The following is a 15,528-nucleotide window of genomic DNA, read 5'->3' on the forward strand; positions in this document are numbered from 1 at the left end:
CCATTCCCAGTCAGAGAATTAACTTTAACAAGAGTTATGAACTTAATAAATAATTACATGAAGCTAATTAAACCCTGTTCGTAGTTGAATGACTGTTTTAATCACCATTAATCAACCAATAACTTTCTATTTCAGACTGAAGGAGATGCTGACGTGGTTACCGAGAGACAGTCAAAACTTTAATAAGATTTTTGTGCTTTGCATGTGATCAAATTTCATCATTTTACAGACTGCATCTTAAGAGTGGGATTAAAAACTCAGTGCAGCCGTTGTTAAATTTAACATTAACCGGCAATTGTCGCCGTTTATCACAGGAACGCCCGAACCGGTTCTCCGATGAAGATGAAAGTAACGCAACAGGGAACATCTGATACGACACGAAAGGCATCGGGCTGTGATAAAAATCCCCACCGTTTTGCTTTTCCAAAATAAAGGGTGTGACATTTATTCTCTGAAAATAGAAACAGTCTGGTCTCACTCACTGCAGAAATCTCTCTGTCACAGTAAACCAGCTCTCCTACTGCGAGTGTGACCTCCCTTCGGGCCTTTCAGGGGCTTGTCTGTCAAGATGAATTGTGATTTCCGTGAAGCCAATGTTCCGTTCCTTTGTATGATTCATGTTCCTGATTTCCGACCGCAGGGTAAATGGTGGAATATCAGCCCTGCTCAGCCGGCAATGATCACGGTACATTTTCCTGCAGACAAAACACACATTGAAACCCTGGAACTTTGAGGCGATGAATCCTGAGGAAAAATATAATAAGGACTCGAATCATCAAACTTTTGCACCACCGAGACAAGCGGAAAAGCCCTATGCTAAATGTGTAATTCCATGAGCTAAACGTTGAGACTACAGTGACCAATATAACAGCTGTCTACTATCAGTTCACTTTTGCAAAATGAATGGTTGAAACTTGCAGGAGTGAAAATCCAACGAGCCGGTCTTCACTCTTAAACCAACAACTGTGAAGTTAAGGGAAACCAGCCGGAGAAATACTCGATTTCAGCGCGGTGACACTGGACCAGAGCAAAGCTCAGTTAATATGATCGCCGAGTGGCGAGAGGGTGGATTTGGAATTCCTGAGTGACCGCACTGCGCATTTTCCAGATCTGCTTGGAGCACCAATCCCTTCAATTCATCACTTACAGGGACAATTCGATTCGCGGTTTCTTTTCCCTCAGCTTGGCGAGATCTTAAAAATTGAAAGCGACCAATATCAGAACTAACCTCGTCACCGACATGCTCACAGATACAGAGCGGCCACACTCTGCTTCAGTGAGATGAAAGACCAGAGCGGTTTCAAGGTCGAATGCAATTGGAAGCAAAGCTCATTCAATGAAAGTGCAGGTCATTGAGGTGCCTTTAAAGTCCTGATTGTTTGAACTGAATTTCTTCCGAGACCGCGTGAGATTCAGGTGGAGTGATTTGGGGACTCCTTTTCCCTCGTTGCAAAAGTTTGAACCGCAGATCAAGGATCAAAAGTCCAGGTCTAAATAAGGGCTTCTCCAGGGTATGAAACATCGAATCAAGAATTATACCCCGACCTCAACGAGCCCAGAAACAAGAACGTATCACGGACACATTCTATGAGAGGGCTGTCTGCATAATGAAAAGGCATTTTTGAAGAGACCTCCTGATCAGTTCCGTGTTGGATCCTGAACAAAACACAGCACTGTGTGCTTCTCAAATTCACTAAACACCACGAATTACACAAAGGCACCGCTGGGAGTTGAACCCAGGATCTCCTGTTTACTAGACAGGTGCTTTAACCAACTAAGCCACGGTACCAATTCATGGTACTGTTTCCCACCTCCTCTCATTAATATCTATCAGCTACACGTCACATTCTGTTGTGGGTTCAGACTGTTTGATCTTTGTCTCTTTCACTTGCCCGTTTCCCTGTGAATCCCGATACTGACTGCGTTTCAAGCTGTGTTTATCTTTCTGTGTCCATCAGTGCTTTGATACACGAATGAATATTTGTGCTTGTGTTTGTTACTTTAAATAAATTAGGGATGGACAATTCTCGCTCTGACACTGAAGAACTAATTAAGCAAATTTCACAGTGAAGTGTTGTTTATTGTGGTGCTGAAACGAAAAAAACATAAAAGGTGCAAAGAGGGAAAACGGGAAAAACTTGTGAGTGAAATTAAGGACAACTTTCAAGGTCTTTACACGTATATTATGAGAAAAAAGGGTGACTAAGAGTAATGTGGGCCCCTTAAAGACAGATGGAAGTGATATTATAATTGAAATTCAGGAAATGGCAGACTTGCTGATACACACAGAAAAGCATGAGGATAATAAACCAGATACGAGGAAAACTGAAAATAAATCAGTGTAAGTAAAATAATGGTATTGGAGAAAACAATTAGACTAAAGATAAACAAATCTCCAGGACCTGATGTTTACCATCCCAGGGGACTAAGGGGAATAGGTGAGGAAATTGTACATGCTTTAGTCATGATCGTTCAAAACTCTCTTGATTCAGGAATAATTTCATGGATTGAAAAATTGCCAATGTCATTCCATTAATTAGGAAGGGTAGGAGAGATAAAACAGGAAATTATAGACCGATTCGTCTGACGTCTGTTGTGGGGAAGTTACCAGAATCTGTTATTAGGGAAAGAATGACTGAGAACATAAGAACATAAGAAATTGGAGCAGGAGTAGGCCAATCGGCCCCTCGAGCCTGCTCCGCCATTCAATAAGATCATGGCTGATCTGATCCCAACCACAAATCTAAAGAACACAAGAAGTCGGAGTAGGACCCGGCCACATAGCCCCTGGGCCCTCTCCGCCACCCACAGGGCACTGACCGATCCGAACTCAGCTTCATGTCCAATTTCCTGCCCGCTCCCCGTAACCCCTAATTCCCTTTACTTCTAGGAAACTGTCTATTTCTGTTTTAAATTTATCTAATGATGTAGCTTCCACAGCTTCCTGGGGCAGCAAATTCCACAGACCTACCACCCTCTGAGTGAAGAAGTTTCTCCTCATCTCAGTTTTGAAAGAGCAGCCCCTTATTCTAAGATTATGCCCCCTAGTTCTAGTTTCACCCATCTTTGGGAACATCCTTACTGCATCCACCCGATCAAGACCCTTCACAATCTTATGTTTCAATAAGATCGCCTCTCATTCTTCTGAACTCCAATGAGTAGAGTCCCAATCTACTCAACCTCTCCTCATATGTCCGCCCCCTCATCCCCGGGATTAACCGAGTGAACCTTCTTTGTACTGCCTCGAGAGCAAGTATGTCTTTTCTTAAGTATGGAGACCAAAACTGTATGCAGTATTCCAGGTGCGGTCTCACCAATACCTTATATAACTGCAGCAATACCTCCCTGTTTTTATATTCTATCCCCCGAGCAATAAAAGCCAACATTCCGTTGGCTTTCTTGATCACCTGCTGCACCTGCATACCAACTTTTTGATTTTCTTGCACTAGGACCCCCAGATCCCTTTGTACTGCAGTACTTTCCAGTCTCTCGCCATTAAGAAAATAACTTGCTCTCTGATTTTTCCTGCCAAAGTGCATAACCTCACATTTTCCAATATTATATTGCAACTGCCAAATCTCCGCCCACTCACCCAGCCTGTCTATATCCCCTTGCAGGTTTTTTATGTCCTCCTCACTCTCTACTTTCCCTCCCATCTTTGTATCATCTGCAAATTTTGATATGTTGCACTCGGTCCCCTCCTCCAAATCGTTAATATAGATTGTAAAGAGTTGGGGACCCAGCACCGACCCCTGTGGAACACCACTGGTTACTGGTTGCCAGTCCGAAAATGAACCATTTATCCCAACTCTCTGCTTCCTGTTCGATAACCAATCCTCCACCCATGCCAGAATATTACCCCCAATCCCGTGATTTTTTATCTTAAGTAATAATCTTTTATGTGGCACCTTGTCGAATGCCTTCTGGAAGTCTAAATACACTATGTCCACTGGTTCCCCTTTATCCACCCTATACGTTATATCCTCGAAGAACTCAAGCAAATTTGTCAGACATGACTTCCCCTTCATAAAGCCATGCTGACTTTGTCCTATTAAATTATGCTCATCTAAATGTTCCGTTACTGTCTCCTTAATAATAGACTCCAAAATTTTACCCACCACAGATGTTAAGCTAACTGGCCTATAATTTCCAGCCTTCTGCCTACTACCCTTTTTAAATAACGGTGTTACATTAGCAGTTTTCCAATCTGCCGGGACCTCTCCTGAGTCCAGGGAATTTTGGAAAACTATCACCAAAGCATCCACAATCCCTACTGCCACTTCCCTCAAGACCCTCGGATGGAAGCCATCAGGTCCAGGGGATTTATCCGCCTTGAGTCCCATTATTTTACTGAGTACCATCTCCTGAGTGATTTTAATCGTATTTAGCTCCTCCCCCCCGAGAGTCCCCTGTTTGTCCAGTGTTGGGATATTCTTGGTGTCCTCTACTGTAAAGACTGAAACAAAATATTTGTTCAGCATTTTTGCCATCTCCATGTTTCCCACCATTAATTTCCCGGTCTCATCCTCTAAGGGACCTATGTTTGCCTTAGCCACCCTTTTTCTTTTTATATAACTATAGAAACTCTTGCTATCTGTTTTTATATTTTTTGCTAATTTCTTTTCATAATCTAACTTCCCTTTCTTAATCAATCCTTTAGTTACTTTTTGCTGTCTTTTGAAGAATTCCCAATCTTCTATCCTCCCACTAAGTTTGGCTACCTTATATGTCCTTGTTTTTAGTCAGATACTATCCTTGATTTCTTTACTTAGCCACGGATGGCTGTCATTTCTTTTACACCCTTTTTTCCTCAGTGGAATATATTTATTTTGAAAGTTGTAAAATAACTCCCTAAATGAACACCACTGCTCATGTACAGTCTTACCCTTTAATCTATTTTCCCAGTCCACTTTAATCAATTCCGCTCTCATACCATCATAGTCTCCTTTATTCAAGCTCAGTACGCTTGTTTGAGAATCAACCTTCTCACCCTCTAATTGGATATGGAATTCAACCATGTTGTGGTCGCTCGTTCCAAAGGGATCCTTAACTAGGACATTATTAATTAATCCTGACTCATTACACAGGACCAGGTCCAAGGTTGCCTGCCCCCTTGTAGGATCAGTTACATACTGCTCAAGAAATCCATCCCTGATGCACTCAATGAACTCGTCCTCAAGGCTGCTCTGCCCAATTTGATTTGTCCAGTTAATATGATAATTAAAATCCCCCATAATTATGGCTGTTCCCTTATTACATGCCCCGACTATTTCCTGATTAATACTTCTTCCAGCAGAGTTGCAACTATTAGGAGGCCTATATACTACGCCCACTAATGTTTTTTTCCCTTATTATTCCTTATCTCCACCCAAACTGTTTCATTATCTTGATGCTTTGTCCCAATATCATTTCTCTGTATTACAGTGATTCCTTCCTTTATTAACATAGCCACCCCACCTCCCCTTCCTTCCTGCCTGTCCTTCCTGATTGTTAAATACCCTGGCATATTTAATTCCCAGTCGTTGTCACCCTGCAGCCATGTTTCTGTAATGGCCACAAGATCATACCCATACGTAGTTATTTGTGCCGTTAACTCGTCCATTTTATTACGAATGCTACGTGCATTCAGATAAAGAACTTTCAAATCTGTTTTGTGACGCTTAGTTCCTGCTTTTTCCTTTTTTAACACTTTACCTATTACTCCATACCTTCTGTCCCTTCCTGTTACGCTTTCCTCTCTCTCCCTGCTCAGGTTCCCAACCCCCTGCCACTTTAGTTTAAACCCTCCCCAACAGCACTAGCAAACACTCCTCCTAGGACAGCGGTCCCGGCCCTGCCCAGGTGCAGACCGTCCGGTTTGTACTGGTCCCACCTCCCCCAGAACCGTTTCCAGTGTCCCAGGAATTTGAATCCCTCCCCCTTGCACCATTCCTCTAGCCACGTATTCATTTGAAATATCCTCCTATTTCTACTCTGACTAGCACGTGGCACTGGCAGCAATCCTGAGATTACTACCTTTGAGGTCCTATTTTTTAATTTACCTCCTAACTCCCTATATTCTGCTTTTAGGACCTCATCCCCTTTTTTACCTATATCGTTGGTGCCTATGTGCACCACGACAGCTGGCTGTTCGCCCTCCCCCTCCAAAATGTTCTGTAGCCGCTCCGAGACATCCTTGATCCTTGCACCAGGGAGGCAACACACCATCCTGGAGTCTCGGTTGCGGCCGCAGAAACGCCTGTCTATTCCCCTTACAATTGAGTCCCCTATCACTATAGCTCTGCCACTCTTTTTCCTCCCAGCCTGTGCAGCAGAGCTACCCGTGGTGCCAGGAAGTTGGCTGCTGCTGCCTTCCCCTGATAAGTCATCCCCAACAGCATCCAAAGTGGCATATCTGTTTGAGAGGGGGATGGCCACAGGGGACCCCTGCACTACCTGCCTGCATCTCTTACTCTTCCTGGTGGTCACCCATTCACTTCCTGCCTGTATACCTTTTACCTGCGGTGTGACCAACTCGCTAAATGTGCTATCCACGAGTTTCTCTGCATCGCGGATGCTCCACAGTGAGTCCACCCGCAGCTCCAGCTCCGAGATACGATCGGTCAGTAGCTGCAGGTGGACACACTTCCCGCACACATGGTCAGCAGGGACACTGGTAGTGTCCATGACTTCCCACATCTTGCAGGAGGAGCATATCACGGGTGCGAGGTCTGCTGCCATGACTTGCCTTAGCTTAGTTACCCCTTTTAAATTACGTTGAAATTAGAAAATGTTAACTATACTAGGGACCTAGGTTCACTAAAAAAAAAACACTATCTGCTATAAAACCTGCAGATCTTCCCTTTCTTATTACTTTACTTACAGTAAAATGGTAGAAATACTCACCTGAACCTACTCACCAATCAGCTGCCTCCCCTGTGCCGCGTCACTTTCTGACTGGTGACGTCACCCCGAACTGCCGTTGGTCTGAGTCTCGCTCTCAGAGTAAGCTCTGGTCTCGCTCTCTCCGCGCTGTTTATATCCCCGCTCTGGTCTCGCTTTCTCCCGCCGCTCACCGACTGAACTCTCGCTCTCTCCGCGCTGTTTATATCTCCGCTCTGGTCTCGCTCTCTCCCGCCGCTCACCGACTGGACTCTCGCTCTCTCCGCGCTGTTTATATCTCCGCTCTGGTCTCGCTCTCTCCCGCCGCTCACCGACTGAACTCTCGCTCTCTCCGCGCTGTTTTTATCCCCGCTCTGGTCTCGCTCTTTACCGCCGCTCACCGACTGGACTCTCGCTCTCTCCGCGCTGTTTTTATCCCCGCTCTGGTCTCGCTCTTTACCGCCGCTCACCGACTGGACTCTCGCTCTCTCCGCGCTGTTTTTATCCCCGCTCTGGTCTCGCTCTCTCCCGCCGCTCACCGCTCTCAGGTCCACTACCGCTCTGCAGGAAAAGCAAGGCAAAGCAGCACCTCCTTCCCCCACTTCACCAAACTCCCACACGTACCGAACTCTCAGCACACTGTGTTGTCCTCACACCGTGCTGAGCACTTGGATAAACATGAATTGATCAGAGAGAGCCAGCATGGATTTGTAAAGTGTAAGTCAAGTCCAACGAAACTAGTTGACCTTTTTGAAGATGTAACTAACGTGGTAAATGATGGAGTGTCTATGGGGGCTATGTGTATATTGACTTCCAGAGGCATTCGTTAAGGTTTAACATCAGAGAGTGTTAACATAAATGAGAACATGTGGAATTTATAGCAACCCATTGACATGGGGAGGGAGTTGGTTTGGAGGTAGGAGACAGAGAGTAGGGTTAATGGGTATGTACTCAAATTGACAGGATTTGATGAGTGGTGTCCCCCAGGGATCTGTATCAATGAGGCAGATAAAGGAATAGAGAGCGGTATATCCAGGTTTGTTGACGACACCAAGTTAGGTGACACAGTGAGTAGTGTAGATGGGAGCATAAAGTTATAAAGGGAAATTGATAGATTCAGTGAGTTGGTAAAACTGTGTCAGATGGAACTTACATAGAATTACATCGAATGTACATCACAGAAACAGGCAATTCGGCCCAACTAGACTATACCGGTGTTTATGCTGCAGACGAGCCTCCTCCAACCCCTCTTCATCTAACCCTATGAGCAAACCCGAATATTCCTTTCTCCTCCATGTGTTCATCTCACTTCACCGTAAATGCATCCATGCGATTCGTCTTAACTACTCCTTGTGGGAGTGAGCTGCACATTCTAACGCCTCTCTGGATAAATATGTTTCTCTTGAATGCCAGATTGGATTTATTGATGACTATTATATTCATGGCCCGAAGTTCTGACGTCCCCACTCCCAAAAGTACAAACACCTTATCTACATCTGACCGATCAAACCCTTGCATAATCTTAAAGTCCTGTATCAGGTCACCCTCAGCCTTCTCTTTTCGATACAAAAGAGCCCCAGACTGTTCAAAGTTTCAATCTGGGGAAGTGTGAGACCATCCACTTTTGCCCTAAGCAAGATAAATCAGAGTATTTTCAAAATGGTGAGAAGCCAGGAACTGTGGGTGAGCAGAGATACTTTGGGAAATCAGGAAGAGTTGGCAGACAGGTGCAAAAAATAATTTAAATGGCTAATGGAATGTCGGCCTTTATCTCAAGGGAACTGGAATTCAAAAGGGTGGAAGTTATGTTAGAATTCTATAAACTCTGCTAAGGCCACATTTAGAGTACGGCATTCAGTCCTGGGCACCAGACCTCAGGAAGGATATATTGGCCTTGCAGGAGGTGCAGCGCAGAAAGACCAGAATGATACCGGGGCTAAAATGGTTAAATTATGAGGACAGGTTGCGTGGACAAGGTTTGTATTTCCTCGTGTATGGAGGATTAAGTGGTGATGTAATTCAGGTGTTGAAGGTGATTCAATGATCCAATGGTGGGTGTGTGAGTTGGTGCTGAATCGGTCCCCTTCAGTGAAGAGAGGGTCAGCGGGCGCCTGACAGACACGGCTCGGAACGGGACTCGCTTCTCTCCGGCGGCAGCGGCTGGTTTAGAGAGATCTCTCTGTCTGCTGCTGTTACTCCGCCTCCCGCACTCTGGGAGAACCGCGGAGCTCGGTCCTCATTTTTCTCTTATGGATCCGGCTCCATCCGTTTACTGTTGACGGGAGTGCGTCTGATACCAAGTCAGTCAGAAGCGGGTGCAAATCACAACATAGGCACAGGCCCAAGGACTGGGGACTGGTTTGATATTGGGTCCTTTTTAAGGGACCGGCTGTAGAATGTTTGTACAATAATAATGATCAGAATTAACTTTGATACAATGAAGTTTTTTGCAGTTATTTCCCATTTCCACCCTCACCAGTTTTATACAGTAACAGGTAACAATGTTTGAGGGATGTGATGTCCAGTGTTGGTGGAATCAGTGTAATTTAACTTGATACATTGAAGAATCTCTTGTCTATCCCAGGCTCTTACCTTAGGTTTAGACCCTCACCTGGTTTAAAATTGGTCACTCACTGATATAAATAAACCAGTAACAATCCTGAAACCTCAGCGGGGATATTTGTTCCGATACTTAATGACGGTCCCAATTTCCACTGAAATTCTCAATCAGCAAATCCCAGAGGCTGTTTCGGGTTTGACAAACTGTGAAACAGATTGTTTTAAAAGCCGGAAAGAGGGAAAAACTGGTGGTTGATATGAAGTGTTATACATTATCTCTTTCTGTTTCAGATTTACAATTTCTCTTTGTGTGTTACTGACAGGAGAGGCTATAACGGAGCCCAGTGACTGGGTCACGAGCTGCACTGAGTCATTGGCCTGTGTTACAGACCGGCTCGTTGGACCTGCTCATTTCGTGAACTCGCTGGTGTCTCAGCACGTGTGATGACTGAGTGAATCCCTTCCCACACACGGAGCAGGTGAACAGTCTCTCAACCAATGGGCATGCGTTGATGTCAGCAGTTCATTTCTGCTTTTAAAGCTCTTCTCACAGTCACTGCATTAAAAGGTCACTCAATAGTGTCAACAAGTTAATGTTTCAGAAGGTGAGATGATCGAGTGAATCTCTTCCCACACACGGAGCAGGTGAAAAGTCTCTCCCCAGTGTGAGTGCGTCGATGTCTCAGCAGTTCGTTTCTGATTTTAAATCTCTTCCCACAGTCAGATCATTTGAAGGTCTCTCAGTGTGAACTCGCTGGTGTTTCAGCAGGGAGGATGACCAAGTGAATCCCTTCCCACACACTGAGCAGGTGAACGGCCCCTCCCCAGTGTGGGTGCGTTGGTGTGTCAGCAGATTAAATTTGCTTTTATAGCTCTTCTCACAGTCAGAACATTTAAAAGGTCTCTCATCGGAGTGAACTCGCTGGTGTCTCAGCAGGTTGGATGGCCGAGTGAATCTCTTCCCACACACGGAGCAGGTGAACGGCCTCTCCCCAGTGCGAACTCGCTGGTGTTTCAGCAGGGTGGATGACCCAGCGAATCCCTTCCCATACACAGAGCAGGAGAACGGCCTCTCCCCAGTGTGAGTGCGTTGGTGTGTCAGCAGATTAAATTTGCTTTTAAACCTCTTCTCACAGTCAGAACATTTAAAAGGTCTCTCATCGGAGTGAACTCGCTGGTGTCTCAGCAGGATGGATGACCGAGTGAATCTCATCCCACACAAGGTGCAGGTGAACGGCCTCTCCCCAGTGTGGGTGCATTGGTGTGTCAGCAGATTACATTTGCTTTTATACCTCTTCCCACAGTCATAACATTTAAAAGGTCTCTCATCGGAGTGAACTTGCTGGTGTGTAAGGAGGGTGGATGACAGTGTGAATCTCTTCCCACACACTGAGCAGGTGAACGGCCTCTCCCCAGTGTGAACTCGCTGGTGTGTCAGGAGGTGAGATGACCGAGTGAATCCCTTCCCACACACAGAGCAGATGAACGGTCTCTCCCCAGTGTGAGTGCGTTGGTGTTTCAGCAGTTCAATTTTGCTTTTAAACCTCTTCTCACAGTCAGAACATTGAAAAGGCCTCTCCCCAGTGTGCACTCGCTGGTGTGTCAGAAGCTCAGATGACCGAGTGAATCCCTTCCCACACACAGAGCAGATGAACGGCCTCTCCACAGTGTGAGTGCGTTGGTGTATCAGCAGATTACTTTTGCTTTTAAACCTCTTCTCACAGTCAGAACATTTAAAAGATCTCTCATCAGAATGAACTCGCTGGTGTGTCTGGAGGCTGGATGACCGAGTGAATCTCTTCCCACACACGGAGCAGGTGAACGGCCTCTCCCCAGTGTGAACTCGCTGGTGTGTCAGGAGGAGGGATGACTGAGTGAATCCCTTCCCACACATGGAGCAGGTGAACGGCCTCTCCCCAGTGTGAACTCGCTGGTGTGTCAGGAGGAGGGATGACTGAGTGAATCCCTTCCCACACACGGAGCAGGAGAACGGCCTCTCCCCAGTGTGGGTACATTGGTGTGTCAGCAGATTCCTTTTGCATTTAAACCTTTTCTCACAGTCAGAACATTTAAAAGGTCTCTCCCCAGTGTGAACTCGCTGGTGTGTCTGGAGGCTGGATGAAATAGCGAATCCCTTCCCACACACGGAGCAGGTGAACGGCCTCTCCCCCGTGTGAGTGCGTTGGTGTATCAGCAGATTAATTTTGCTTTTGAACCTCATCTCACAGTCAGAACATTTAAAAGGTCTCTCATCAGAGTGAACTCGCTGGTGTGTCTGGAGGCTGGATGACCGAATGAATCCCTTCCCACACACGGAGCAGGTGAACGGCCTCTCCCCAGTGTGACGGCGTCGATGAGTATCCAGCTCTGAAGGGTAATTGAATCCCTTCCCACAGTCCCCACATTTCCACGGTTTCTCCATGGTCCGGGTGTCCTTGTGTCTCTCCAGGTTGGACGATCAGTTGAAGCCTCGTCCACCCACAGAACACGTGTACGGTTTCTCCCCGCTGTGAACGGTGCGATGTTTTTTCTGGCTGTGTAACTGGTTAAAGCTCTTTCCACAGTCAGTGCACTGGAACACTCTCACTCAGTGTGTGTCTCGGTGCTTTTCCACTCACACTGATGTTTGAAATCTTCTCCCACAGACAGAACAGACAAATGTTTCTCCTTCCACATTTAAAGGCCGATGATATTCAGGTCCTGATGAATCGAGTGACTCTGTCAGATCTTGACGTGATCTTTGGTTTGAGTTTCCCTCTGCAAATCCTCCCCTGTAAAAGTAGTTTATAAAAGTTATCACTGTAATTACAGGATAGAAATTCAGATCAGATAACTTTACTTTCTATGGAACATTATTTCCTCTCTCATTCCTCAAAGCTGTAAATCCCCGTCCCACACACTCTCCCTCCTCCCTGTGCTGAAATCCAAACCCATCGCAGCATCTTTCAGTGGCCCGAAACCATAAGTGAAAGGGTGAGAGAGGAATGTGAGAGTGAGTGTGAGAGAGTGAGTGTGAGAGAGTGAGTGTGAGAGAGTGAGTGTGAGAGAGTGAGTGTGAGAGAGTGAGTGTGAGAGAGTGAGTGTGAGAGAGTGAGTGTGAGAACAGCAGTGGGCTCGGTGTGGAGAATGAAGTGGGGCAGGTGGAGCATGTTTCAGTGGGGCAGCAGTGATCATAATCTCATTAGGTTTAGAACAGTAATGGAAAAGGACAGGGGACAGTCAAATGTGAAAATTCTTAACTGGAGGAGGGCGAATTCCAATGAGTTAAAAAGGGATCTTGTCCAGGTGGATTGGTATCAAAAATTGGCAGGCAGAACAGTAATTGAACAGTGGGAGGCCTTCAAGGAGGAGTGGGTTTGGGTGCAGAGTGGACAGATTCCCACGAGGAGGAAAGGAACAACATCCAAAGCTCGAGCTCCCTGGATGACGAAAGGTATAGAGATCACCATTTCTCCTTCATTTACAGACACTCCCCGACCGATCGCCATTTCTCCTTCATTTACAGACTCTCCCTGACCGATCACCATTTCCCCTTCATTTACAGACGCTCCCTGACCGATCCCCATTTCCCCTTCATTTACAGACGCTCCCTGACCGATCACCATTTCTCCTTCATTTACAGACGCTCCCCGACCGATCACCATTTCCCTTCATTTACAGACGCTCCCTGACCGATCCCCATTTCCCCTTCATTTCCCGGCGGGTAGTGAGGGGGGGATAATGTTCACTGTTTTATATTCGGGTCTGGGGCCGCACTCGGGGTTTGTAAAGCCTGAGCCTGGGCCTGAGCCCGGACCCGGGCCCCGGGGTTTATTGAGCCTCTTGCTCCGATCCTCTGACCTGCACCGAACGCGCTCCTCCCGCAGCCTCGACTGGCCGCGCATGCTCAGGACACACTGACCGATAATGAGTCACTACTGCGCCTGCGCGCTGGGCTCCACTGATTCGGATAGGGCACAATCTGAACCGCGCTGCATGCTGGGTGATGCAGCCGCCATTGATGATCTTAATATCAGGCCGAAAAACAAAGTCTTTGGAAGCAGATAATTCAAGTGTTTAGTTTATAATATAAATAATTCAATCGTTCAATTCATTTCATAAATTATTGAACAGTTCAATTCATTAAATAATCAATTGTTTAATTTGTTACATGAACAATTAGTGTTTATTTATTGTATCATAAAAATAATTCAATAGTTTAATTCATTATATAAATATTCCTTTGTTTAATTTATTATATAAAGAATTCAATATTTAGTTGAATTATTTATATAATGAATGAAACACTTGAATTATTTACATAATAAATTGGATACAAAATTGTTGTAGAGGGTTGTTTTTCAAACTGGAGGCCTGTGACCAGCGGTGTGCCTCAGGGATCGGTGCTGGGTCCGCTGTTATTTGTTATTTATATTAATGATTTGGATGAGAATTTAGGAGGCATGGTTAGTAAGTTTGCAGATGACACAAGATTGGTGGCATTGTGAACAGTGAAGAAGGTTCTCTCGGATTGCAGCGGGATCTTGATAAATTGGGCCAGTGGGCCGATGAATGGCAGATGGAGTTTAATTTAGATAAATGTGAGGTGATGCATTTTGGTAGATCAAATCGGGCCAGGACCTACTCCGTTAATGGTAGGGCGTTGGGGAGAGTGAAAGAACAAAGAGATCTCGGAGTACAGGTTCATAGCTCCTTGAAAGTGGAGTCACAGGTGGATAGGGTGGTGAAGAAGGCATTCAGCATGCTTGGTTTCATTGGTCAGAACATTGAATACAGGAGTTGGGATGTCTTGTTGAAGTTGTACAAGACATTAGTAAGGCCACACTTGGAATACTGTGTACAGTTCTGGTCACCCTATTATAGAAAGGATATTATTAAACGAGAAAGAGTGCTGAAAAGATTTACTAGGATGCTACCGGGACTTGATGGTTTGACTTATAGGGAGAGTTTGGATGGACTGAGACTTTTTTCCCTGGAGAGTAGGAGGTTTAGGGGTGATCTTATAGAAGTCTATAAAATAATGAGGGGCATAGATAAGGTAGATAGTCAAAATCTTTTCCCAAAGGTCGGGGAGTCTATAACGAGGGGGCATAGATTTAAGGTGAGAGGGGAGAGATACAAAAGGGTCCAGAGGGGCAATTTTTTCACTCAAAGGGTGGTGAGTGTCTGGAACGAGCTGCCAGAGGCAGTAGTAGAGGCGGGTACAATTTTGTCTTTTAAAAAGCATTTGGACAGTTACATGGGGAAGATGGGTATCGAGGGATATGGGCCAAGTGCAGGCAATTGGGACTAGCTTAGTGGTATAAACTGGGCGACATGGACATGTTGGGCCGAAGGGCCTGTTTCCATGTTGTAAACTTCTATGATTCTAATTGTTTCTTTATATAATAAATTTAACACTTGTATTATTTTTCTAATGATTTGAGCTTTTGAATTATTGATATCATAAATTAAACATTTGAATTATTTAGATAATCAAATAATCAATTCAATTATTTATATAATAAATTAAAGAATTGTTTCTTTATATAATAAATTTAACACTTGTATTATTCATGAAATGAATTAAGCTATTGTATTATTTTTATAATAAATTAAATACTTGAATTATTTATATAATGAATTGAGCAATTGAATTATTTATACAATAAATAAAACAATTCATTATAAATTAAACTATTGGATTTCTGCTATAATAAATTAGACACGAATTATTATATAATAAATTAAGCTGTTAAATTATTTATATAATGAATTAATGCATTGAATTATTTATATAATATAAACTATTGAATTATTTATATAATTAAATAGTTGAACTAATTGTACATTAAATTAAATAATTATTGATATAATACATTAAACAATTGGCTTCTTTATGTAATAAATTAAGCAATTGATTATTTTTATATTGAATTAAACTATTGAATTATTAACATTACATTTTAAACAATTGAATTATTTATATAATAAATTAAAGAAAATAGCGGCCGGCGAGACGCAATCTTGGACAAAATGGCGGGCAACGCAGCCACCATCTTGGACAAAATGGCGGCAGGTGGCCGACAGAGTGCCCCCGGTGATCCCGCAGTGACCCCAGAATGTCCC

The 15,528-nt window shown here is 44.5% G+C and overlaps 1 protein-coding gene and 1 non-coding gene across 4 annotated transcripts in view; both read right to left on the reverse strand.

Moving 5' to 3' along the window:
- Nucleotides 1-77: 77 nt before the first annotated feature.
- The window catches only part of LOC137313246 (zinc finger protein 585A-like), a 16,996-nt gene continuing 1,545 nt past the window's right edge, over nucleotides 78-15,528 (reverse strand). The window contains exons 2-3 of one of the 3 annotated variants that reach the window (XM_067979382.1): nucleotides 9,473-12,191; nucleotides 78-695 (exon numbers count right to left, since the gene is read on the reverse strand). In XM_067979382.1, coding sequence (XP_067835483.1) covers nucleotides 10,103-11,842 — 1,740 coding nt within the window. In that variant the 5' untranslated portion in view covers nucleotides 11,843-12,191 and the 3' untranslated portion in view covers nucleotides 78-695; nucleotides 9,473-10,102. Of the gene's footprint in view, nucleotides 696-6,885; nucleotides 12,192-15,528 lie in introns of all 3 variants that reach the window. The other 2 variants (XM_067979381.1, XM_067979380.1) reach the window with 2 other exon arrangements.
- trnat-agu (transfer RNA threonine (anticodon AGU)) lies at nucleotides 1,716-1,789 on the reverse strand. The gene has a single exon. It is a non-coding gene; the product is annotated as a tRNA-Thr (tRNA).

This window comes from Heptranchias perlo, unplaced genomic scaffold (assembly GCF_035084215.1).
Source record: "Heptranchias perlo isolate sHepPer1 unplaced genomic scaffold, sHepPer1.hap1 HAP1_SCAFFOLD_445, whole genome shotgun sequence".
NCBI lineage: Eukaryota > Metazoa > Chordata > Chondrichthyes > Hexanchiformes > Hexanchidae > Heptranchias > Heptranchias perlo.